Consider the following 25,618-nt stretch of genomic DNA (forward strand, 5'->3'; position numbering starts at 1 on the left):
TCTACGGGTGTTTGCTAGAGTATTTTTTATACATTTCTCTTTTAAGTTTCTCAAAATAAAAATTTGTTCTCAAAACAAAGGGCTAGAGGGGACAAATAGGTGCTAATTAAACAAGGAATCCATTAGAGTGATGGGGCTCTCATGCCCTGGCATCCTCCATAAGCAGGCTGAATCTAACCTGGTCTGAGAGTCCAGAAATCAAAGTATGAACCAAATCCAAACAGTCAGCTAGGCTATTACATATAGTCAATCAATAATTTCCTTGCCTCAACTTTTCTCTATAAAAGTCTCTCCCTAGCTCCTGGAGACTCGAAACTGCAAGGAGTGGGGCTATTTGTTCTTATTTTATTGTACTTTTAAAATGCACTGAAATTAAAAACTCCAAACTATAATTGTAGAAATAGCAGGTGACAAATTAAAAATACTTTTAAACTTCTCAGATTTGTCTCTGATGAGCACCACCTGCTCACATGTGCTTTTTATATTCCATGATAGGGCACACAAGCTTTTTGTGGGTAGTGAATAATCATAACTGGCACATTGCCCGCCATGTCACTAAACGAAGGATCGATTGCAGTTATTGCCGAAGGTGAGCTGGTGAGCCTAACCAGCTCAGAAAAGAAGAGTACCTTCCTTCCGACAGTCATGGGACTACAGTCACTCCCTTGGTGTGAAAGGGCGGAAACTCGGGCTGTAAAAACACAGGATACTAACCCCAGATAGCTGAGAAGCTAAAAACAACACTTTAACATTATTCTTAAATATTTATATGTTTTTCAAGGCCAGAGAGGTATAAACGGGTCCATAGAGCACAGCGGCTGGGACTGCAAGGAAAGTAAAACCATCCTGAGACATCCAGGTCCAGCCATGGGCCCCACCCCTACCCCCCATCCCCCCAGGTCAAGCCCTAGGGCACAATTTAGGATGCCCTAGTTTTAAAATCTAAGCCACCTCAGCCCACTTAACTGGCCAGATCCGGAGGCGGTCCGAAGACGCACTATTTCGCAGGCTCTGCGGCTGCGCGCAGGCGCGTGGGGGCGGGGCCACGAGGGAGGGAGCGTGCGCCCCGGGCTGACGCCGGGCAGTACAGGCCGAAGTTCAGGCAGCTGCTGTTTCCTCGGTTTGGCAAGGAGACGCAGGGCACATGGCGCTTAGGGGCATCACAGTCGTTGAACTCGCCGGCCTGGCCCCGGTTCCCTTCTGCGGTATGGTCCTGGCGGACTTCGGGGCGCAGGTAGTGCGTGTGGACCGACCCGGCACCCGCAGCGACTCCAGCAGGTTGGCCCGAGGCAAGCGCTCGCTGGTGGTGGACCTGAAGCGGCCGCGGGGAGTGGCGGTGCTGCGACGCCTGTGCGCCCGGGCGGACGTGATGCTGGAGCCTTTCCGCCCCGGTGAGCCTCCTGCCCCTACGCGGGGCCAGAGAGGGGACGGTCCCCGCAGAAGGGAGGTCGCCGCGCCCGACCGTTTGGGGCTGCACCCCGCATAACCTTTGCCCTGTTGCCACCTGAACCCTTTCCGTCCCTACTTTCTAGACTTTGCTGTTGCATTTGATGTTGCTGATCCATCGCCCCCTGAGACTGTCTTACACTCTTGGAGTCCGGGATAATGCTGTTGTCCTCACTTTTCTTATACCTCTCTCTGACTCCTTACCAAGTCCCCCCCCCCCCCTCTTTTTAGTTACTCTTTTACATTTGCGTTTCTTAATTATGTGAAGGTCATGAACCCTATGGGAAACAAACGAAAGCCATAGATTCTCTCCCTGGAAAACTGCATGTAGGTTCATAGTCAAACTGCTAAATTTTGGAGCTTGGTGTACCGGGGTAAAGCCAGGCTAACACCTGCTGCCTTAAATGCTGGTGTTCAGGTTCCAGCTTCTGCTCAATTTCCTTTACACTCTGCTTCTTGCAGCCCTTATCAATTTCTACTATTTTTATTTTTTATAGGCAGGTGATGGCCAAGTCTATAACCGTGCCCCCTTCTTTTACAGCCACAGACTTCCGGACTAGGCAAGTTCTGCCCACTTTTATCTGACCGTCTCCTGGGCACTGCAGCTTCCACATATTCCAAACTGAGCCCCACCTCTTCCCTACTAAAATGTCCTCTCCTCTTTCTGTATCATTTCAGTGAATAGAACCAATGTCCACCCAGTTGCCTGAATGAAAAACTTGTACCTTTGTCTAGGCTCCCAAATCTTCCTTTTCCACCACCAGCTTTCAATTATCATCAGTCCCATCATTCTTCCTCCTTTCTGTGACTTCCGGATTCTTTGCAAGCCTGCTGCAGCTTCCTTGATAACAGTTTTAACAGCCTTTTAAAAGCTGATGTTTGGGTCTAGCACCACTTTGACCTTTGCTCAGACACCTGCTCTTGCTCAAGTACAAATCCCAAGCTTTGGTATATAGCTGGAAGTCAGTAAATGGGGAATGAATTGGCTGTGTGGGGCACCAGGCGTATTTAAATGTGTGAACACATCCACCCTCAGATCTGAGATTACAACAATAATAATTTAGTAATTAGGATTTTATTATAATTTAATAATACACAACTTGAAATTGAAGGAGGCTCCACATGGGTAAATAATTTGCCTTAGTATTAGGGGAGAGGTGGAGCTGTGAATACAGATATAGCTGCAGGGGGTGTTGGGGTGGATTGAGGCTGATGTTTTTCTAGTTAGAGAAATAGAGTTTATTTTTAATTGAAGTATGGTTGATTTACAATGTTGTGTTAATTACTGCTGTACAACAGAGCCACTGAGTTACATATATATTCTTTTTCATATTTTCCATTTATCACAGGTTTATCACAAGATATTGAATAGAGCTTCCTATGCTATACAGTAGAACCTTATTGTTTATCCATTCTGTATATACTTGTTTGCATCTGCTAATCCCAAGCTCCCAATTCATCCCTCTCTTATCCTTCCCCCTTGGTAACCACCAGTCTAGGAATAGAATCCTTTTGTAACTTATCATAGCTTTGTGGAAACAAAGTCAGTGAGTTTTATTATCTAATTTTATATCTTTAACCCCAGGACTCCTTAGGTTCCCTGGTTTTAGCAGAATAAATACTGACTGACCCTTGAACAAACCAGGGCTAACCTGTACTTTAGTAACAATGGTCCTCCACAGTTCCTCAGCATTCATCAACCACAGACTGTGTAATACTGTAGTATTTGCTTTTGAAAAACTTCAAAGGTAGACCCGAACAGTTCAAACTCACCTTGTTCAAGGGTCAACGGTACTCGCTGATAACTTAAGAGCAATTCAATGCTGTTGTAGCTAACCCTTCTTCCACCAGATATTTGTACTGAGCCTTTTTGTAGAGGAACTGCTGGGCATGTTAGAGGCCTGTGGGAACAGATGAGGCATGAATCCTGCCGGGGAGCATCTGAGCTGTTTGGGAAGATGGAATATGTACACGCATAGGTATAGCAGGCACCCGTGCAGGCATAGGCATAGAAGAGGTCCTGAAAGGAAAAGCAGCTTCCAAAAGTGAGTTTTTAATCAACTAAAGACCCAGAGTAACTTCCAAAAGAACAGACCATTTCTAACAAATTACTTAGGAGCGAACTGGGGCAACTCTGAAGGGGCTGACTGAAGGGATGGAATGTCCACTCTGAAGATGCTTGGGTATGCCTGCAGGGATGTAGGGCAGTGCTGGGGGGAAATAGCATTCTTGGGGTGGGGGGGGTCTGCCCCACATTCCAAAAATGGGGGCTTCACACTCTGGGTTCTTAATTATTGGCAATACGTTCATTATAAACTCACAGCAAATGTTACCAGTTTTCCTTGCAAAAAAGTGCTGTTTTATACTTGCCACAAAGGAGGGATTGTACCCATCTTCAGTTCATGCTGTCTTTAAAAAAAGAACGTAACTTTTCTCTTAAGGGGTGATGGAACAACTCCAGCTCGGTCCAGAGATTCTCCAGAAGGAGAACCCGAGGCTTATCTATGCCAGATTGAGTGGATTCGGCCAGTCGGGAAGGTTCTCCAAGGTAGCCGGACATGACATCAACTATTTGGCCTTGTCAGGTGTGTTGAAAAAAAAAAAATCCAATTTCTCTTCACTCTTTTTTTTCCCCCAGTCAAGATCTACAGCTACACTTATTAGAAAGAATTTTTTAAAGGTGAAGTTTGGAATATTTATTGGAATTAATAAAGAGCGTGTACTTCTTTTTTTTATTTGAGCATGTACTTCTTTAAAAAAGATTGGTTTGTCTTGAAACAGTCACTGTCAGCCTCCATCTGGTGACTCAGATCATAACGAATCTGCCTGCAATGCTGGAGACGTGGGTTTGATCCCTGAGTCAGGAATATCCCTTGGAAGAGGGCATGGCCACCCACTCCAGTATTCTTGCCTGGAGAATACATTGACAGAGGAGCCTGGCAGTCTATAGTCCCTGGGGTTGCAAAGAGTCGAGCAACTAACACTTTCACTTTCCCCTGCCTTAACACAGGGAGGGGTAATACACACAATAGTAACATTTACTGACTATGTTTGTGGAGTGAATTCTCCAGCAAGCCCCTGCTAGGAAGTAAAGAGACTTATTGCTAGTAGAAATGGTTGCTCTGTAGTATGCAAAGATATATTAATAGTTTGATTCTGGTACCCCCTTACTTTATTGTGAATTGTTGACTGAGTCATGATTTTAGAAATTCTATGAATACTAGAAAAATCCCATGGTTTTCACCTGTATGAACATATCTTGAAAGTGTTAACCACTCAGTCATGTCCAACTCTTTGTGACCCCATGGACTGTATCCCACCAGGCTCCTCTGTCCATGGACTTCTCCAGGCAAGAATACTGGAGTGGGTTGCCATTCCCTTCTCCAGGGGCTCTTCCCGACTCATGGATAGAATCCGAGTCTCCTGCATAGCAGGCAGGTTCTTTACCCCCTGAGCCACCAGGGAACCTCTTAGAATGACCTAATTCTAGATTTCTAAGAACCATATTGCTGAGTAAAAGAAGTCTCAAATATTCTGTGTGTACACTTTTAAAGGTTGAGGAAAAGAGTGAGTGGAGAGTTGATTTTTCACATCTATTTAAAAATGCAATTCCTTTTCTTTTTCTTGTGTTTGTTTTCTTGCATCTCTTTCTAGTAAGAATGGAAGTGCCTTATACCATTGTTAAGTCATAAACTAAGTGGATAGCAACCATCCCCCCCCACACACAACTCAGTGAATAAAAACTTAGCAATAGAATTCTGAAAATATCTGTAGGAATAAAGTTTTAAAGAAAATAAAGACATAAAAAAAAAAAACAAGGAAATTTGTTGGAAGGAAAGCCATCTTATAAATATACTGAACGAGTTTAGATTTAGAAAGGCATTAGATATTAATTTTCACTTACAACTAGTAGCTAGAGAGATTGGTTTTCCTTCTAAGATGTTCATGTATTTATTTAAAGTACACATTAAATGGGCTTTTTAACCATTTACCACTGGATGGCTCATTGATAAAGAATCTGCCTGCTAGTGCAGGAGACATGGGGTTTCATCCCAGGTCCGGGAAGATCCCACATGCCACGGAGCAACTAAGCCTGTAAACTGTAGGCTTACAGTTGAGCCTGTTGTTCTAGAGCCCCGGAGCTGCAATGACTGAGCCCACGTGCCACAGCTACTGAAGCTTGTGTGTCCTAGAGCCTGTGCTCTGCGACAAGAGAAGCCATTGCAATGAGAAGCCCATGCACTGCAATTGAGAGTAGCCTCCACTCAATGCAACCAGAGAAAAGCCCGAGCAGCAATGAAGATCCAGCACAGCCAAAAATAAAAAAATAAAAGTTTAAAATACACTTTAAATTTACCATTAATGGTCCTCCATATTTTTTTTTCATGGTATAGGTGTTTTATCAAGAAGTGGCAGAAGTGGTGAGAATCCATATGCCCCGTTGAATCTCCTGGCTGATTTTGGTGGTGGTGGCCTCATGTGCACACTGGGCATCATTATGGCGTTGTTTGAACGCACACGCTCTGGCAAAGGTCAGGTCATCGATGCAAGCATGGTGAGTTTTTACTGGGGGAAACGCTAAGCCTTGCGTTTGTTCCTAAGGTTGAGATATGGCTGCCTCAAATCCTCTTTCAAACAAGACAGGAGATAAATTGAGATTTGAAATTTGAATCCAAGTTACCAAAGATAGCCTTCTCTTTAAAATAGCTTCATATGTTTGACATGTGTCAGAACGTCATATTTTGATCGTCTGTTTGTGGAGTCAATTTTCTAAACTCTGCATGACTCAGCTGATTACCACATTGTGTTTCAGCGATTTTCACCATCTTGTGTCTTGTACTTTGAATATGATTTTTAAGAGATTTTCATTGAAAACTGGGCTCAGGAAGTCTCCTTTAGCAGGAAGAGGAGATTCTTGATGATGCTCAAGTGAAATGGACCAGTCTAGACCTTCCTGCTGCACTGTGTAGCAGAGATTCAAATGTCAGGATGCTTCAGTGTCTTCACTCACACACGGAGCACTTGCTTCTTGTTCTCCTAGGCACTTCTGTGTGATTTCTCCTAATCCCCAAAACAGCAATTTCACTTTGAATACATTGTTTGTTTGTTTGTTTCCAGTTCTACCTGTTTATTGTTACCAACCCATCTCCCTCCAGACCCCTCACACATGTGCACTCAGTTGTGTGACCCCCATGGACTGCAGCCCGTGAGGCTTTTTTGGGCATGGACTTTCCAGGCAAGAATACTGGAAGGGTTGCCATTCCCTTCTCCTGGGATACGTTGTTACTGAACCCAATTAGACCTGTAACAGGGCTTCCCTGATGGCTCAGCAGGTAAAGAATTCACCTGCAGTGCAGGAAACACAGGAGACGTGGGTTTGATCCCTGGGTCAGGAATGTCCCCTGGAGGAGGAAAAGGCAACTCACTCCGGTATTCTTGTCTGAAAAATCCCATGGACGGAGGAGCCTGGTGAGCTACAGTCCATGGGGTTGCACAGAGTCGGACATGAGTGAGCAACTAAGCACAGACCCATAACACTGTTAGGACATCTTTTTTCAACAGACTCATCAGCACATTCAGAAATTTGCCTGAAAAAAAAAGAAAAAAGAAATTTGCCTGAGTTCTCACAGCTAGTTGATGAGAGCCCAGTCTAGTTCCACTATACAGGTTACATTTGGACCTATCTTTGCTGGTAGGCTGGAGAGTGGATTTGATGAAGACAAGACTGAGAGATAAAGGCAAGTACTAAAATGGTCGATGGTAGAATAGGTATGGATTTAAGGATTCACATTTGGCAGTGAAGGGAAAGGAAGGAATCAAGGATGGCTCCCTGATCTCTGACTTAGAAGACCCAGTGGTTGGTGGCTCTGGTACCCTGTGGAGAACCACTGAAGGAGGAAGCTGACTGGGGGGGTGGGGCATATATCTTATTCTTTTAGGCCAGTAGTTTCCAAGTGACTTTAGCAGCAGAATCCATGACCTAGGCCTGCCTATGATGACCTGGAGTCATCTCTTCATCAGACTGTTCCCTTAGAAACTGTAGAGTTAGGGCTTCCCAGGGGGCGCTAGTGGTAAAGAACCCACCTGCCAATACAGGAGATGCCTGAGACTTGAGTTCAATCTCTGGGTTGCAAAGATCCTCTGGGGGAGGGCATGGCACTACACTCCAGTATGCTTGCCTGGAGAATCCTCATGGACAAAGGAGCCTGGCGGGCTATAATCCATTGGGTCACAAAGAGTCCGGATGTCAGACAGGACTGAAGCAACTTAGCATGCACGCACATGGCATGTGGGGTCTGTTTTACTGTGTTTCCTCCTGTCCTAAGGGAACACTTCTAACCTGGGGGACTATGTGTTGGCATTCAGGCCATTGGCCTTTGTGATGAGAATAATATAAAAAGTTGGGAAATTGAGGCTGCAGTTTCCCTGTTCATGGGCTGTCATCTGTGGCAGCATACACTGCCTGTGGATGAGGGGGGAAGAGAGGTGTGTGCTCGGCAGCCTCTTGATGAGATAAGGATTATAATTGCTGTGTCTTGTCCTGTGTCCTTCTATGGCGCCAAGTAAAGGTGGAGTTAGATTAGAGCTGTTTGTATCCTGAGTGAGCCAAAATAGACCCATAACACTGTCAGGACATCTTTTTTCAATAGTCTCATCAGTACATCCAGTATGTAAAAGAGATTAAATGTACATATATATGTGTGTGTGTGTGTGTGTGTGTGTGTGATGTATCTATATGTGTGTTTGTGTGTATATGTATAAATGTGGGGACTGTAAAATCTGTGTAACCCCATTTCAAAAAACAGCACCACCAAAGGCCACTTACACAAACTCCACTACTTGGTGACAGCACATGTCAGATCCATGGATTCAAGTGTTCAGGAGCGTCCTCAAGCTAAAAGGGAAAACTGAGACATATCTAAAAATGGGCTTCCCAACAGGCACAGTGGTGAAGGATCTGCCTGCGGACGCTGGAGACAAGGGTTCGATCCCTGGGTTGGGAAGATCCCCTGGAGGAGGAAATGGCAACCCACTGCAGTCTTCTTGCCTGTTAAATTTTGTGTTTGTTTCATAGCCAGAATCTGTGAGAAATCCCTTGCTCACTGTTGGAATGGGGCCTTTCTATTAGTAACTTCAGAGATAAGGATGCTTTGCTGGCCTGCTTCCTGGAGTGCCAGAAGGATAGGGAAGTGTTCTTTAGTTAGTTCAGTGCATCCAGTCTCATGATAATCATACTGGAGATGTGAATCCTTTTTATTTCAGGACTAGTGGGAAGCTGGCATTCCCAAACTAGTTTGTCTGTACTCAGAAAACCCTTATCACCTGCCACCCACATTGTTATGTTTATTCTGTAACTTTTTAGTGATAATTAAAGTTAAAATATGTTAAATATTCAAATTTGTATTTCTTGCGCTTGGTATCAAAACTAGAGTCAACTAAATATAGCTGTCATGCAATTTACCTTTAAAATGTGATCTGCTTCATGTGTTTGTGTGTATGTGTTTATAAGTATTGAGGTCAGATGATGGATTTTTAAGAAAACCTTTTTCTTTATTTTCAGCTTTTTTATCCTGACCGTTTTTAACATATATGAAAGTAAAGAGAATGTATAATTAGCTTACAAATGGTGAAGTAAGCTTACTAGTGAAGCTAGCCTCAGTTAGCTTCAAAAACTGTCAACATTCTGCCAATATTATTTGAAAAGAAGAGCAGAAGTAGTTCCTTGAAGTCTTTTCTGAACAATATTCCCTTATCTGAATAGTGCAGGAGCTCTATCATAAACCTGTCCTAACTCACTTTCTCAAAATATCAAAGAAGTTGTATAATTAGATATAATCTTTCTGTATTCTAAGATAAACATTTTTATACAAACATTTTTTTAAAACCCAAGTAGGAATCAGTCATAATTTTTATAGTTGAATTACCTGGATTCACATTGTATTCTGTTTCTTCAAAGGTGGAAGGAACAGCATATCTAAGTTCTTTTCTGTGGAAAACTCAAGAAACAGGATTGTGGGAACAGCCTCGTGGACAGAACCTATTAGATGGTGGAGCACATTTCTACACAACCTACCGGACAGCGGACGGGGGGTTCATGGCTGTCGGAGCAATAGAGCCCCAGTTCTATGAGCTGCTGATCAAGGGTGAGTAACTTTTCAGGAACCTCTTTTCTGGGGATGTTTTCCAGCCTCTATTTTGGGGTCTTTTGAAGTTCATGATGTCTTTTATTATATGTATATATCCACCTTATAATTAGTTTAATGATGGTCATCATTATATTGTGAGGCACTTCCCCCATCTTTTAAACTGACAAGCACTTTTATAAAAAAGGTCTATAAAATAGCTCAGATTAAAAAGATCATAATCCTGTTTGTGGGCGTTCAGTGTTTTTGTTACGTTTCACACTCGGTGCTCTGCTCAGTCTCTTCAGCTGTGTCCAACTCTGTGCGACCCTGTGGGCCATAGCCCGCCAGGCTCCTCTGTCTCTGGGATTCTCCAGGCAAGAATACTGGAGTGGGTTATCATGCCCTTCTCCAGGGGATCCTCCCAACCCAGGGATCGGACTCAGATCTCTTATGTCTCCTGCACTGGCAGGCAGGTTCTTTACCACTAGTGCCACCTGGGAAGCCCATACTCATAGTGTTGGATATTTATCTTGCCCGTTGTATGGCCACAGTCTGTTCTTCCCCAGAAATGATCTGCTGGTTCTACCAGTTTTTATTCCTTGATAGATAGATGTCCCTCCTGGTACTTAATAATGGGGTCACCAGAGCACAGAGAGACTTTGGCAAGTGAGAGTTTGTTGGGATATGTCACCATCACTTGATGCTTCTGCAGTTCACCTTTCTTGCAGATTCTTGTCTTATTGATATGTTGTCACAGGTTAGCAGGAAAATTTGGGATCCCTTTTGCCCTGACTGATAATTGGACTGAAGTTATTTTGTCCCTGTGAAATGTGAATTTAAAGTTTACTTCACAGATATTTTAGTTTCTAAGAAGTTTTAGAATGTATGCTGAAGTAGTGTGACAAGCACATGCTTGCAGCACATTTATCTTCCAGCTTCAAGTTTGGAGTTTTATGTTTGATAGCTTTTGAGATGCAAAGTGCTACTCAGAGTAGTCTGTATATAGCTGGAATGATGGTTTTTATAAGCATCAGAATGCATTCTGTGATCAACTATATTAACTTCACCAACTTAACTGTAAGTTAGAAGAACGATAGAACAGAGTGGTTTGGACAAATGCCCACATCTGTAATGATTTTTCTGAGTTAGTGTTAATTTATTATTTTACCATACATTTTGAGATCTTTGAGACCATAGCTTCATTTAGCTCTCAGTGTCTGAGCATAAATACACAAGGTTTTTGTAAGGCTCAGACTCCTCTATGCTATGTTCCTAATGCTTTCCAGGACAAAGAAATCTGGAAAATACTGAGACTCTTATGACATGAGATTCTTGTAGTGAAGGCAATAGATAATTTTTTTAAGTTGCTTTAAAATTTCAAAATATTATTAAGAAAGCCAGGAAATAAGTGTTGGTGAGGATGCGGAGAGATTGGAACCCCATGCATTACTGGTAAGAATGTAAAATTATACAGTCATTGTGGAAAATGATATGGTGACTCTTCAAAAAATTAAACATAGAATTACCATACGATCCAGCAATTCCACTTCTGGTTATATATCCAAAAGAATTAAAAGTGGGAACTTGAACAGATATTTGAACAAGGACTGGGGGAAGCAGAGAATAAGTGTTAGCGTTTAATGGGTAAAAGTGTTAGTCGCTCAGTTGTGTCCAACTCTTTGCAACCCCATGGACTGTAGCCTGCCAGGCTCCTCTGTCCATGGAATTTTTCAGGCAAGAATATTGGAGTGGGTTGCCATTCTCTTCGCCAGGGGATCTTCCCAACCCAGGAATTGAATCTGGGTCTCCTGCATTGCAGGCAGATTTTTTACCATCTGAGCCACCGGGGAACCTGGTACAGTTTCAGCTTGGAAAGATGAAAAGTTCTGGAGATGAATGGTGGTAATGGTTCCAGAATAATATGAATATACTTAATAACATAGTACTGTATTCTTAATAGTGGCTAAAATGGTCAGTGTTATATTTTGTATATTTTACAACAATTTTAAAAAATGAAAAAATTCAAAGTAATGTATTTTTTATGAAAAAAGTGTAAACAATACAGAATTTATAAGGTAAGAGGTAAAAATTCTCCCTTGTCCTTCCACTTTAGGATAGTTTGGAATGTGGCCTTTGATGGGATGGGGAGGGAGGTGGGAGGGGGGATCGGGATGGGGAACACATGTAAATCCATGGCTGATTCATGTCAATGTATGGCAAAAACCAATATAATATTGTAAAGTAATTAGCCTCCAACTAATAAAAATAAATGAAAAAAAAAGAAAAAAAAAAGAATTTTCCCTGTACACATACAGACACAATTAAATTTTTTATAATCTATATAAGATAAACATACACATTATAATTTGTATAATATAAATATATGTATTTATATTGTATAATTTTTATAATTTATATAAAATTATATAAATTATATATTTATATAATTTATAAAATATATAATCATGTAAGTTTATAATTAATACTTTTTTATTAAAAAATATAGCAAAGACATCCTTTTTTGTCAATACCGAACATCTTCAGCCTTACCCTTTTAAATAGCAGCTGTATTGATACAGCTGGTGTGTCAGAGTCAGGGGTAGAAGTGTTCTGATTTCTAGTATTCCAGTGTACAAACCTGTGTACCTTAACAAAACCTGTGTAACCTTAAGTTTAGTGTTTGTTGGAGAACTACTGGCTCCAGTTTTAGTTGATGATTCTGATCACATTCTGTTTTAAAAAAAAAAACTTTATAAAATCATGCATGTATGTTTCCAGCAGTTAGCCGTGGTCTACTTAAGTGCTTTGGCTAACTGCTTATTTTATATGCTTCTTAATCACAGAGTTTGGGACAATCAAGAAGGAGAAAGCAAAGTGAAAGACATCCTTAGAAATATTTCTTCATAGATTACTGTGGTAAATCTGAAACTGTGGCTTTATATCTTTTCTGGTTTTGAATGGGACAGGTGGCTACAGAGAACAATGTATTTGCACAGGTGTTTTTTCACAGCTCTTCAGAATTATGTGAGTTCTTATATCCTTATATCCCTCAAAACTCTAAGAAGAACCTATAGTTTTCTGTCTTCTTACCTTTTAGGCCCTTCTGCATCTTCAGAGCAGCTTAAAATTATTGCTCATTGTTTTTCAACATGGTAGATAAGGAAAGGATGATAAAAAATGAGAATTGCTTGATTAACTTGGCTAAACTTATGCAAAATATTATGCATAATTTAAATTTAGAAACCCTCTTATACAAGAGGGAATAAAAATGACAGTTACACCAAACCCCAGCAAAGTTGCCCTTTGGGTATAATTTAATTAGCACTGGAGTTGGGGTGTATCTACAGGGGTGGGTTCCTGTAGTCAGTAAAGGAAGCACAGATCAAGTCATGGACTGGAGAAGCCATCCTTCTTGTGATATTCCCTGGCAAATCTTTTCATCTTCTCTGTCCCTTGTGTTGAGGGGCCCTTCAGAACTCTTTGTACTTGAGAAAAAGTCTCTGTGTCCCCTGTTGATTGGCTGGCTGATAACTTGCTGTCATGTTTGCTATCGGAACAAGTTGCATGTGTCTTTGGGCTTCCCAGGTGACTCAGTGCTAAAGAATCTTGGGTTTGATTCCTGGGTCAGGAAGATCCCCTGGAGAAGAAAAGGACAACCCACTCCAGTGTCCTTGCCTGGGAAATCCCAGGGACAGAGGAGCCTGGTGGGCCACAGGGGATCACAAAAGAGTCAGACACAGCTTAGCGACTGAGCACACACATGGCAGATAATAACTTCATGAGGAAGTTTCTTTTGGAAAAGCTTCTCAGAGGGAAGAAGTTGATTTCTGGAAACTAGACAATTAAAAATGACTGCTTTTGAGGAAATGTAAATAATAAGATCTCTCAAAGACTTAGAAAGTCTGTCTTGAGTCCTGTTACGCTATTGTCTTCTCCAGCTTTGGCTCCAACTTCAAGTTGAGTTTGAATTTCTTCTCTTGACTCATTTGAGAATTCTTATAAAATATCCCATTTGGGGCAAGTATGATGAGTTCAAAACTCATTTGCACTGATTATATTTACTGCACCCAAAGCATGCTGATTTAAGAAATTCTGTTTTTCTCTCAGGACTTGGGCTAAAGTCTGATGAACTTCCCAATCAGATGAGTATAAAGGATTGGCCAGAAATGAAGAAGAAATTTGCAGATATCTTTGCAAAGAAGACAAAGGCAGAGTGGTGTCAGATCTTTGATGGCACAGATGCATGTGTGACTCCTGTGCTGACTTTTGAAGAGGTTGCCCATCACGGTCACAACAAAGATCGGGGCTCATTTATTACTGATACAGAGCAGCGTGTGAGTCCCCGCCCTGCTCCTTTGCTGTCCAACACCCCAGCTCTCCCTTCGACTAAAAGGGATCCTTTTGTAGGAGAACACACCGAAGAGATTCTTAAAGAACTTGGGTTCAGCCAGAAGGAGATCATTCAGCTTAAGTTAGATAATATTATTGAAATTCATAAACTTAGAGTTAATCTCTAAGTTCCAAGCCCCACAATGCAAATGAATTTGAATATTGCATTTACAGTATAATACAAAAAATTGTGTGCATGGAAACATGAAAAAACGTTATCACAGTGGTCTAACTATTCTAATCAGGAAACAAGACTGATTATAGAGTAATGACTGAATTCTGAAAATGGTTATCATGGTTTTTCATTTTGGAATATTTTTAGTTTGCCTGTACTAAATTGTGGCAGTTTTTCTGCCTTTCAGTTTACTTGATATGTTATATTTGTCAATTTAAAATGCTCATACATTTATAAAATACTTGAAATGCATTAATATACTGCTTTTTATTAAATAAAGCTTTATTCCCCATAAAGTTTACTCCTGCTTTTAAGTTTGTGAAAAGCTTTCAAGAAAGTTCTTTCAGTAGCACTAAAATAGCCTTTCGTTGCTCATTGAAATAATTTGGCTCTACTGTTAACCAGAATGAATGTCCTTAGATGGAAGAGTCTGATCGTTTTAATTTGGTAAGGAAACCATTCAGCTGGTGTCTCTGAATTGAAATTTTAGAAAATGTCCTTGAGGTTTCCTTCAGATAACTGCTACCTCTCCATCTAGACCAGCTCCTGTGTATAACTGCCTGTTATTAGCATCATCCACGTGTATCTCTTTATCAATAAACTGTATCATCATCCATTTGAAAGTCTTACTAGACTTTCCCTCCTCTTACTAGTCTCCAGCTTCCACTCCCAGTATGTCTCCCTCTGTACCAATAGACCCCACAACTTACCTATCACTTCCTTTGGCCGCTGTTCAAATGTCCCTTACAGAGAGTCCTTTCCTGATCCCTGTCTAAAATAGCAACTGCCTTATCACTCTCCCCAAACCCTGTTTCATTTTTCTTCATACTGCCTATCACTGCTGACATTGTATGGATTAACCTCTGCCTCATTCCTTGTTAACTAGGGCGTGCTAAAATGGAAACTTTATGAAGGACTTTAGATTTCATTCATTGCTCAGTTCCCAGTTCCTGGCCCATATTGGAAATTTTGTGAATATTTATTAAAGTGATGAATCTCAATAGTGAAGTGCTATCAGTTCCACTTTCAGAACTCCCATCTCCTTCCTTCTGCCCACCTTCCATTGCTGCTTTCATCCAGACCCTATCACTTCTTCCTTGGACTACTGTTCAACTTCCCTACCCAGCTTTACACCCCTGGTATCATTGCCTTCATTGTTTTCCCTGCCATCCTTAGCAAGATCTGGAATCTCATTTCCACACAGCACAACATCCAAAAGAAGAGAGGGTCTCCGGAGCCCTCTGCAAACCTTGTCTCATGTTCCCTTTTGTTGTTCAGTCACTCGGTCGTGTCCGACTCTTTGCCACCCCATGGACTGCAGCATGCCAGGCTTCCCTGTCCTTCGCCATCTTCTGGAGTTTGCTCAAACTCATGTCCATTCAGTCGGTGATGCCATCCAACCATCTCATTCTCTGTCATCCCCTTCTCCTCCTGCCTCAATCTTTCCCGGCATCAGGTCTTTTCAAATGAGTCAGTTCTTCCCATCAGGTGGCCAAAGTATTGGAGCTTCGGCTTCAGCATCAGTCCTTCCAATGAATATTCAGCACTGATTTCCTTTAGGATCAACTGATTGGATCTCCTTGCAGTCCAAGGGACTCTCAAGAGTCTTCTCCAACACCACAGCATCAATAAAAACATCAATTCTTCAGCACTCAGCCTTCTTTACGGTCCACCTCTCACATCCATACACAACCACTGGAAAAACCATAGCTTTGACTATATGGACCATTGTTGGCAAAGTAATGTCTCTGTTTTTTAATATGCTGTCTAGGTTTGTCATAGCTTTTCTTCCAAGGAGCAAACATGTCTCCTTGGGTCAAGTTAAGTCACAAGCCAGCCCTATACTGGTCTTTGATGGAGAAGGTAGGATTATCCTTAGATAAAATCAACCTGCTCCTGGAGCAGGATTGCTTTAGCAATTCTGGGTCTTCCGTGTTTCCATAAAAATTTTAGAGTTACATTTTTCTAGTTCTGTGAAAAATGTCTTGGGTATTTTGATAGGGATCACATTAAATGTGTAGATTGCTTTGGGTAGTATGGCCATTTTAACAATATTAGTTCCTCCAGTCCAAGAGCATGGTCTTTTCCATTTCTTTGAATCATCTTCAATTTCCTTTATCAATATTTTATAGTTTACAGCATATAGGTCTTTCACCTCCTTGGTTAAGTTTATTCCCAGGTATTTTTAAATGCAATTTTAAACAAGATAATTTTTTAACTTTCTGATAGTTCATTGTTAGTATAAAGAAATGCAACAGAGTTCTGTGTATTAATCATGTATCCTGCTACCTTGCTGAATTCATTTGTTAGTTTTAATAGTTTTTGTGTAAAGTCTTTAGGGTTCTCTGTACAGAGTATCATGTCATATCCAAATAATGACAATTTTACTCTTCCCTTCCAAATTTAATACCTTTGATTTCATTTTCTTGTTTGATTGTTATGGCTAGGACTTGAATGGAAGTGGTAAGAGTGGGCATCCTTGTTTCACTTATGAATTTAGTGGGAAGGCTTTTAGTTTTTCACTGTTGAATATTATGTTGGCTGTGGGTTTGTGGTAAGTGCTTTTATTATGTTGAGATATGTTCCCTCTATACTCATTTTGATGAGAGTTTTGTCATGAATGGATGTTGAATTTTGTCAAATGCTTTATCTGTGTCTATTGAAATGGTCATGTGGTTTTTGTCTTTTCTTTTTTGTTAACGTAGTGCTTCACGTTGATTTGTGCTTGTTTAACCATCCTTGTGACCCTGGAATAAATACCACTTGATCATAGTATATGATCCTTTTTATGTATTTTTGGGTTCGGTTTGCCAATATTTTGTTGAGGATTTTTGCTTTTCGTTAAAGATATTGTCCTGTAATTTTCTTTATTGGTAATATTTTTGTCTGATTTTGGTATCAGGGTGATGGTGCCTTCATAGAATGACTTTGGGAATGTTTCCTCCTTTTTAATATTTGGGAGTAGTTTGAGAAGGATAGATGTAAGTTCTTATTTGTATGTTTGGTAGAATTTCCCACTGAAGCTGTCCAGTCCTGGACTTTTGTTTGCAAGAAGTTTTTTTTTTTTTTTTTTTAAAGTATAGGTTCTATTTCACTTCTAGTGATCAGTCTGTTCACATTACCTGTTTCTTGATTCAGTTTTAGTAGACTGTATTTCTGTTGTGTTTGTGGAGGGAATTAAGTGCCACATCCTCCTAACCCATCATCTTGATCTTCCTCCTTATATCATTTTTAATCACTAATGGGTCATAAGTGCCTATTGTACACTGTGTAGCTTCTCATGCCTTGGAATCAGATTGGATGTCAGTATCCTCATTTTCTGTTCCACATTGATATTCATAATGCTTCTTAAATCTGTAGAAAATCCAGCCTTACAATAATCTAAAGTCAGTGAAAGGATTGTAATGCATTCTTTTTTTTTCCCCCCACTTGTTTTTATTAGTTGGAGGCTAATTACTTTACAAGTTTGTAGCGGTTTTTGCCATACATTGACATGAATCAGCCATGGATTTACATGTGTTCCCCATCCTGATCCCCACTCCCGCCTCCCTCCCCATCCCATCCCAGTGCACCAGCCCTGAGCACTTGTCTCATGCATCCAACCTGGACTGGCGATCTGTTTCACACTTGATAATATACATGTTTCAATGCTGTTCTCTCAGATCATCCCACCCTTGCCTTCTCCCATAGAGTCCAAAAGTCTGTTCTATATATCTGTGTCTCTTTTTCTGTCTTGCATATAGGGTTATCATTACCATCTTTCTAAATTCCATATATATGCGTTAGTATACTGTATTGGTTTTTCTTTCTGGCTTACTTTGTATAATGGGCTTCAGTTTCATCTATCTCGTTAGAACGGATTCAAATGAATTCTTTTTAATGGCTGAGTAATATTCCATTGTGTATATGTACCACAGCTTTCTTATCCATTTGTCTGCTGATGGGCATCTAGGTTGCTTCCATGTCCTGGCTATTATAAACAGTGCTGCAATGAACATTGGTGTACACGTGTCTCTTTCAGATCTGGTTTCCTCTGTGTGTATGCCCAGCAGTGGGATTGCTGGGTCATATGGCAGTTCTATTTCCAGTTTTTTAAGGAATCTCCACACTGTTCTCCATAGTGGCTGTACTAGTTTGCATTCCCACCAACAGTGTAAGAGGGTTCCCTTTTCTCCACACCCTCTCCAGCGTTTATTGCTTGTAGACTTTTGGATAGCAGCCATCCTGACTGGCGTGTAATGGTACCTCATTGAGGTTTTGATTTGCATTTCTCTGATAATGAGTGATGTTGAGCATCTTTTCATGTGTTTGTTAGCCATCTGTATGTCTTCTTTGGAGAAATGTCTGTTTAGTTCTTTGGCCCATTTTTTGATTGGGTCATTTATTTTTCTGGAATGGAGCTGCAGGAGTTGCTTGTATATTTTTGAGATTAATCCTTTGTCTGTTTCTTCATTTGCTATTATCTTCTCCCATTCTGAAGGCTGTCTTTTCACCTTGCTTATAGTTTCCTTTGTTGTGCAAAAGCTCTTAAGTTTCATTAGATCCCATTTGTTTATTTTTGCTTTTATTTCCAATATTCTGGGAGGTGGGTCATAGAGGATCCTGCTGTGATTTATGTTGGAGAGTGTTTTGCCTATGTTCTCCTCAAGGAGTTTTACAGTTTCTGGTCTTACATTTAGATCTTTAATCCATTTTGATTTTATTTTTGTGTATGTAATGCAGTCTTATGTTGCAAGTATGATCTGTTTCACTCTTACTTCAGGTGTTATCTGAAAGATGTTGAGTTTCACTGTGTTTACTGTCTTAAAATTTTTAAATCTCCTGAGATACCCCTTTGAGTTCATTGTGTCTCCATGGGTTACCTTGGCACATAGTTTGAGAAATACCAGTTTAAGTGATTTACTCAGAGAAATACAGGAAGAAACAAGCAGAATCAGCATTTAAACTTAAATATTTTGACTCCAAGTCTTGTTCTTAAACCATTTTTACTGTCTTTCCTATGAAATCATGTTTCCCTTGCTACTCAGACTTTTTTTTTTTTTTTTATCATAAAGTTTAATTATGGTTCAGAAAAAATTGAGTGAATAACCTTCTCTGAAAAAATATATTGACTCTGTAGACTGCAGTTACTGGGGGCGGGGAGGGTAGACGGCAGCTGCTAAGTTAAATTACCCTATTTTCTATTCTTAAAATGACAAGAAGTCCCACATCCAGTCTGATTATAGAGATGCATGTGCCCCAAATGGCTGAGAATAAATACAACAAGAAAGGCAGAAGCTGTAAAGCTAAGGGCATGCAACAGGCTCTAAGAGAAAGTCTCAGAAATGCCCAGAGTGACAACAAGGAACGTTTGGCTGGAGTTTGAAGTTCTTTTTAGTTGTCTTTGTCTTTCGCTCCATGCTTAAGGATGCGCGTGAACTCGATGTAATTGAAATTCCCCTTTTTGTCAATAGGTGCTTCTCTGTACAGCGCGTCCACTTCCTCATCTGTAAACCGGTCTCCCATTGTGGTCAGCAGTTCTCTCAGGTAATCCTCCTGAATGGTGCCAGTTGCTTCTTCATCAAAGCAAGCAAAAGCATTTCTGATGACATCTTCTGGATCTGTTCCATTTAATTTTTCACCAAACATCGTGAGAAACATGGTAAAATTTATGGGACCTGGAGCCTCATTCATCATGGCATCCAGATACTCATCAGTTGGATTTTTTCCCAGGGAAGCAAGCATGTCATGCAAGTCTTCCTTGTCGATGAACCCGTCCCTGTTCTGGTCGATCATGTTGAAGGCCTCCTTGAACTCCTGAATCTGGGACTGGTCAAACATGGCGAACACGTTGGAGGTCGCGCGCTGGGGGCGCTTCTTGGTGGTCTTGGTCTTTGCTCTTTTGCTCGACATGGTGGCAGTTAAATCCCTAACTCTGCCGCGAGAATCCAAGAGTTTCTGCAACCTCCTCGCTGCCCCAGCTGCCGCTACCAACTCCCTTCCACTCCCGCTACTCAGACTTTCATTTGAATTCAGTGTCCAACAAGGAAAACACGGCCCACTAGAAGTCTTTAAAACAGAGAAAATTAATATCACCAATTATTACATTGGTGATAAAAGAGATCAGAAGCCAAGCGAACAGTGAGGCAACTCAGATACAAGCAACCACAGGAATCTAAGAACAGTCCCATATTTGCATGATCGATGGGAAAGGTAGTGTTACAGGGACCCAGAAGCTAAGATTGGCAGCTGGACCCACAGTGGAAATGCAGCCACTGCCAGAGATGTCTCAGGATACAGAAAGAGGGGGAGGAAGTATCTCGATATCTTCCTTTCACCTGCCTCCAGTCTTCCCACCAGTTCCTCCCACTGGATAAATCTACCTGGAAGCCAGAGAGCAAGGGATCCTGAGAAATGTAGTCCCTTAGGTATGGAGCATAAGATGAAGAGGAGAGAATGGATCTGAGCAAACAGGCAGTTGACCAGCACCACAAAGTGTAGCATATATACTTTATAATTCCTTTAGCAAACATTTACTGAGGACCTACTAGGTGCCAGGTATCATGCTAGATGCCATAATGAGCAGAACAGACCTGATCACTGCTCATTAGAGGATCAAAGACTAAAACAGAAGGAGATGACAGATGAATGGATAAAGAAGTTGTGGTACATACACATAATGGAATATTACTCGGCCATAAAAAAGAATGCATTTGAGTCAGTTCTATGAGGTGGATGAACCTAGAACTTATTACACAAAGTGAAGCGAGTCAGAAAGAGAAAGATAAATATCATATTCTAACACACATATACAGAATCTAGAAACATGGTTCTGAAGAATTTATTTACAGGGCAGCAAAGGAGAAACAGACATAGAGAATAGACTTATGGACATGGGGAAGGAAGGAGATGGTGAGATGTATGGAAAGAGTAACATGGAAACTTCCATTACCACAGGTAAAATAGATAGCCAACAGGAATTTGCCATATGGCTCAGGAAACTCAAACAGGGGCTCTGTATCAACCTAGAGGGGTGGGATGGGGAGGAATGGGAGGGAGGTTCAAAAGGGAGGGGACATATGTATACTTATGGCTGATTCATGTTGAGGTTTGACAGAAAACAGCAAAATTCTGTAAAGCAATTATCCTTCAATAAAAAAATATATTAAAAAACAAAAAAAAGCAGGAGGAGAATAAACAGAACTATCTCAAGTATGGAAGAAAAATATTGCAGTGCTGTGGGAGAGTTAGTAATTTAGAAGGGGCACCGTCTCACTGTTTTAAGTCTAGTTAATTGACTAGATGTGTGTGTATGTAGCAAACCTGTGTTCAAGGAAGGACAGAATATTTATATCCAGAAAAAGTTTAGAAAAAATATTGACTCCTTCATACTTAACATCTACATTATAGGGCTTTATTGTCTCAAAGCTATGTGTGATTGTGTGTAAATGTGTGTGTGTGTGTGTGTGTGTGTGTGAGGGAGAGAGCGAAAGAGAGGCAGAGAGAGAACAGTACAAAGGAAGATTCCTTTAGAAACACATTCAAAAGAGCCAGAGGGCTCCCAGCTGGCTAATCTCCGTCATGCTTTCCTGGCCCCTCCCCCTTCCGTCTCATCATAACTTGTGATCTTAGAGGCATGAAAGAATTTGAGCCCCTCCCCCAGCCTGACCGTCTCTGCGGGCGGTGCGGCCCGGCTCCATGTCAAACCCAGCCGGGAGGGCGAACCCCAGGGCCACAGAGAGGGTGGTGGGCTTGCAGGCAGGTTCCTCGCCCAGTGGCCATGGGCGACAAGAGTGGGCAGTCTGCCCTACGCACCTATAAATCCCTTGATGAGGAGGGCCTCTTGGGCTCTGCAGAGCTGCCCAAAAGACCCACGGGGAGCCTGGTTATGCACAGCATGGCCATGTTCGGCCGGGAGTTCTGCTATGCGGTGGAGGCGGCCTACGTGACTCCAGTGCTGCTCAGCGTGGGCCTGCCCAAGAGCCTGTATAGCATGGTGTGGCTCCTGAGCCCCATCCTGGGGTTCCTGCTGCAGCCCGTGGTGGGATCGGCCAGCGACCACTGCCGGGCCCGGTGGGGCCGCCGGAGACCCTACATCCTCACGCTGGGCGTCATGATGCTCCTGGGCATGGCCATGTACCTCAACGGGGACGCGATCATATCAGGTCAGTGGACTGCGCCAGGTAGGCTGGGTGGGAGAAGGTCCTGTTATGCAACTCAGGACAAGGAGAATGCAAAGTTCTTTCTGTGACAGTAAAAAATGGTTAAAACTGACTCCCTATCCTAAGTTACATTGAATTTCCACCTTTGAGTGCCCCAGATTCTGTAGTTAGGCACCTTTACTTTTAAAAAACTTCAGGATACATTATTTTTTAATTGTTGTGAGAACTTAAAAATGGGATTATATTTTTACCTATTTTATTACATTATGTATTGTTACATGTTTATGAATTATGGGGTTTTGTGTGTGTGCCCACCATACCTTATTTAGGACTTTCTCAAATTAACCAGCTGCCTAATGGCTCCATAAATTTTTCCAATAAATGTACCTGTGTGTACAAAGAAGAGTTAATGATGTTCACAGCTTTATGTGGAGTCTTGTAACAGGTACAGGGCATCGGCTTGGCAGCTCAAGGGGACATTTTTTCATTGCAAATCATGGACATAGACCTGATGGTGAGCACTTTTTCTAGCCATTAAACAGCCGCCAATTAATCAGTAATTGGTGGTAGTATATATATTGCGTTGAAAAAAAGAATTGTTAAACTTAAAAATAGCACACATTTTCTGGCCATTAATTCTCAGGCTAGCAGAATGGATGATAATGAGCCATGATAATCAGTTATCATCTCTATATATTTAAAAGTGGGCATAAATCTATAAATGTAGTATATTTCTGGAGGAATTTATTTAAAAAATACCTGAAAATAAATTTTGCCTCTAAGGAAGGGTGCTAAAGGCCTGGGGGTGAGAGGGGGAAGTTAAGCTTGTTTTTCACTTATTTTTGTACTGAATTTTTAAAATCAGGTGCATATATTACACATTTTCTTAAGTTTAAAAAATAAACTGAAAACCTGAGAAATAGTTATGAGGGGTGAATGAACAGTGGTATGGTCATAGGATGAATATCATTTAGGTGTTAAAATTGTGATGCTGCTCTTCATCCACTGAAAGGCAAAGATACGAAGAGAGTTGGTTAAAGATGCTCACTTACAACCTGGTCCCATTAATCAGTGCTCCTCCAAGCAAAGCCCTCCAGCCTGTGGCATCAGCCTCACTGGAGGCTGATAGAGGTGAAAATTCCCAGGCCCTACCTTCCACCTATTGAGGAATCATAGAAGACTCATGGTAGGTGAGGCCCAACAATCTGTTTTAACAAGTCATCCCGGTAACGGTTAAGGAGCTAAAGTCTGAGAAGCACTGCATAAGGGCACAGATGCACACCTTTCTCTATTTTTGTGCATAAAGGGATGTCTGAAGGATGACCATCTCTTGGACCTGGGATCTTGAAGTATTTCCCCAGCTTTCCTATATGGTTGGTGTGGTTTACAGTCAGTACATATAATTTTTTAAACCACTTTATTTAAAAGAGAGATGATTCACATACCATAAAAGTCACCATCTAAAAGTGAACAGCTCAGTGCTTTTCAGTATATTCTCAAAGTTGTATAACCACCACAGCTATCTAATTACACAACAGTTTCATCTCCCCCCCAACAGACACCTGGTAGCCATTAGCAGTCACTCCCCATTTCCTTCTCCCCCACAGTCCTAGATAACTGCTCAATCTACTTTCTGTCTCCAGAGAACTGTCTTTTCTGGACATTCACTGCATGATTTTTAAAACTTGAAAAAATAAAGAAGCTATTTTTTATCTGGAAGAGCAAACACAACGAAAGTATAGGGAGGTAATATGAAGACAGGAAGTTCGGGTGGAAATAAAAATGTGGATCGTTCTAAACCAGGATTTAGGAGACCAATGGTTGTTTCTCTTTTAGCTTTGATTGCTGACTCAAGGAGGAAGCCGATCTGGGCCATAAGTATCACCATGATAGGTGTGGTTCTCTTTGATTTTGCTGCTGACTTCATTGATGGGCCCATCAAAGCCTACTTGTTTGATGTCTGCACTCATCGAGATAAGGAGAGGGGCCTCCACTACCATGCGCTCTTCACAGGTAGGGAATATCCAGAAAGTCTATCCTTCAGGTCCCCGGGCAGGGAAGCCCTTCCACTGAAGCCATTCAGTGTCTCAGCGCTCAGATTTTTTGAATGAATAGATCTGTTGATGCATCACTCCCATCATGTGGGCTCTGTCTTCCAGGGCACTCCTCTTGTGACCAAGCTGTGGAGTTTTTGCAAAGGAAGTTTGTAGGAGAGCTCTCTGCAGAGCCGTGTGTGGAGACATTTACAAATGAAATGAAAAAAGGCCTTGTAGACTTCATATTTAGTTTTGTTTTTTAGTCAGTAATGTGTAGCATCAACACTACTTAGGAGTTTGCAGCTTCTTGGGCCCCTCTTCCAGTTATTTTAATTCAGCAGGTTTGGGGTGGGGCCCAGAAATTTGTGTTTTTAATGACTTTCTCAGATGATTCTGTGGCAAATGTCCCAAGAATCACATGAACCACATTTAAAAACAGAAATAGGAACAAACCAAGCAAATAAAAAGCCCCAAGTCTTAGAGATTTCTTAAAAAAAAAAAAAATTATTTATTTATTTGGCTGCACTGGGTCTTAAGTTGCAACAAGCACGACCTTTAGTTGCAGCATGTGTGATCTAGTTTCCTGACCAGATTGAACCCCAGGCCTCCAGGATTGGAAGCTCAAAGTCTTAGCCACTGGGCCACCAGGAAAGTCCCAGAGATTTCTTAGTTATATAAAGAGTTAGCAAATCCTCAACCTCCTGTTTTGGAAAATGCCATGCCAGGAGGACACTTCTTGGGGCCATTGCTGGCCTTCTTTGATAGCTGTTAGGCCCTTCATGTAGAGCAATGCCACTAATGTTCAACATGCATTTCTAGAGCTCCGTTTGTTGTTGTTCAGTCATTCAGTCATGTCCGACCCTTTGCGACCCCGTGAACTGGAGCATGACAGGCTTCCCTGTCTTTCACTATTTTCTAGAGCTTGTTGAAACTTATGTCCACTGAGTCAGTGATGCCATCCAACCGTCTCATCCTCTGTCACCGCCTTCTCCCCCTGCCCTCAGTCTTTCCCAGCATCTGGATCCTTTCCAGTGAGACTGCTCTTCACATCAGATGGCCAAAGTATTGGCATCAGTCCTTCCAATGAATATTCAGGATTGATTTCCTTTAGGACTGACTAGTTTGATCTCCTTGCTGTCCTTCCAGTTGGGATTGTTCTAGGATTGGGGTGTCATCCATAAGACAACAGCATGATCCTGTCCTTGGGAGCATTGTTAGGTCTAGATGTGGGGACTCTATTTGATTTTCTCCAAGGCCCAACCAAGGTATTTTTATTTTATGTTTTGATGTACTCTGTCTCCTCTC

At 41.5% G+C, this 25,618-nt stretch overlaps 3 protein-coding genes across 4 annotated transcripts in view; 2 read left to right on the plus strand and 1 right to left on the minus strand.

The window, feature by feature from the left end:
• Positions 1 to 1,040: 1,040 nt before the first annotated feature.
• AMACR (alpha-methylacyl-CoA racemase) lies at positions 1,041 to 14,432 on the plus strand. The gene is made up of 5 exons (XM_043488935.1): positions 1,041 to 1,391; positions 3,888 to 4,031; positions 5,841 to 6,001; positions 9,404 to 9,590; positions 13,680 to 14,432. The coding sequence occupies exons 1-5, from the start codon at positions 1,145 to 1,147 to the stop codon at positions 14,087 to 14,089; spliced, it is 1,149 nt and encodes a 382-aa protein (XP_043344870.1). The 5' UTR covers positions 1,041 to 1,144; the 3' UTR covers positions 14,090 to 14,432.
• A 4,733-nt stretch (positions 14,433 to 19,165) lies between these two features.
• Positions 19,166 to 20,120, minus strand: LOC122454534 (myosin regulatory light polypeptide 9-like). Its single transcript, XM_043489088.1, has one exon. The coding sequence runs from the start codon at positions 20,026 to 20,028 to the stop codon at positions 19,510 to 19,512; it is 519 nt and encodes a 172-aa protein (XP_043345023.1). The 5' UTR covers positions 20,029 to 20,120; the 3' UTR covers positions 19,166 to 19,509.
• A 1,096-nt stretch (positions 20,121 to 21,216) lies between these two features.
• SLC45A2 (solute carrier family 45 member 2) overlaps positions 21,217 to 25,618 on the plus strand; it is a 36,071-nt gene continuing 31,669 nt past the window's right edge. The window contains exons 1-2 of one of the 2 annotated variants that reach the window (XM_043489141.1): positions 21,217 to 22,280; positions 24,114 to 24,290. In XM_043489141.1, the coding sequence (XP_043345076.1) occupies positions 21,752 to 22,280; positions 24,114 to 24,290 (706 nt within the window). In that variant the 5' untranslated portion in view covers positions 21,217 to 21,751. The remainder of the gene's footprint in view (positions 22,281 to 24,113; positions 24,291 to 25,618) is intronic. The other variant, XM_043489142.1, reaches the window with a different exon arrangement.

This window comes from Cervus canadensis, chromosome 16 (genome assembly GCF_019320065.1).
Source record: "Cervus canadensis isolate Bull #8, Minnesota chromosome 16, ASM1932006v1, whole genome shotgun sequence".
NCBI classification, from domain to species: Eukaryota; Metazoa; Chordata; class Mammalia; order Artiodactyla; family Cervidae; genus Cervus; species Cervus canadensis.

Bases quoted from the DNA above. Each gene is read 5' to 3' on its own strand.
- LOC122454534 (XM_043489088.1), bottom strand. From the start codon at position 20,028: ATGTCGAGCAAAAGAGCAAAGACCAAGACCACCAAGAAGCGCCCCCAG.
- AMACR (XM_043488935.1), top strand. From the start codon at position 1,145: ATGGCGCTTAGGGGCATCACAGTCGTTGAACTCGCCGGCCTGGCCCCG. The intron at 1,392-3,887 runs GTGAGCCTCCTG...TTTTCTCTTAAG, and splicing joins GCTGGAGCCTTTCCGCCCCG to GGGTGATGGAACAACTCCAG. The intron at 4,032-5,840 runs GTGTGTTGAAAA...TTCATGGTATAG, and splicing joins CAACTATTTGGCCTTGTCAG to GTGTTTTATCAAGAAGTGGC.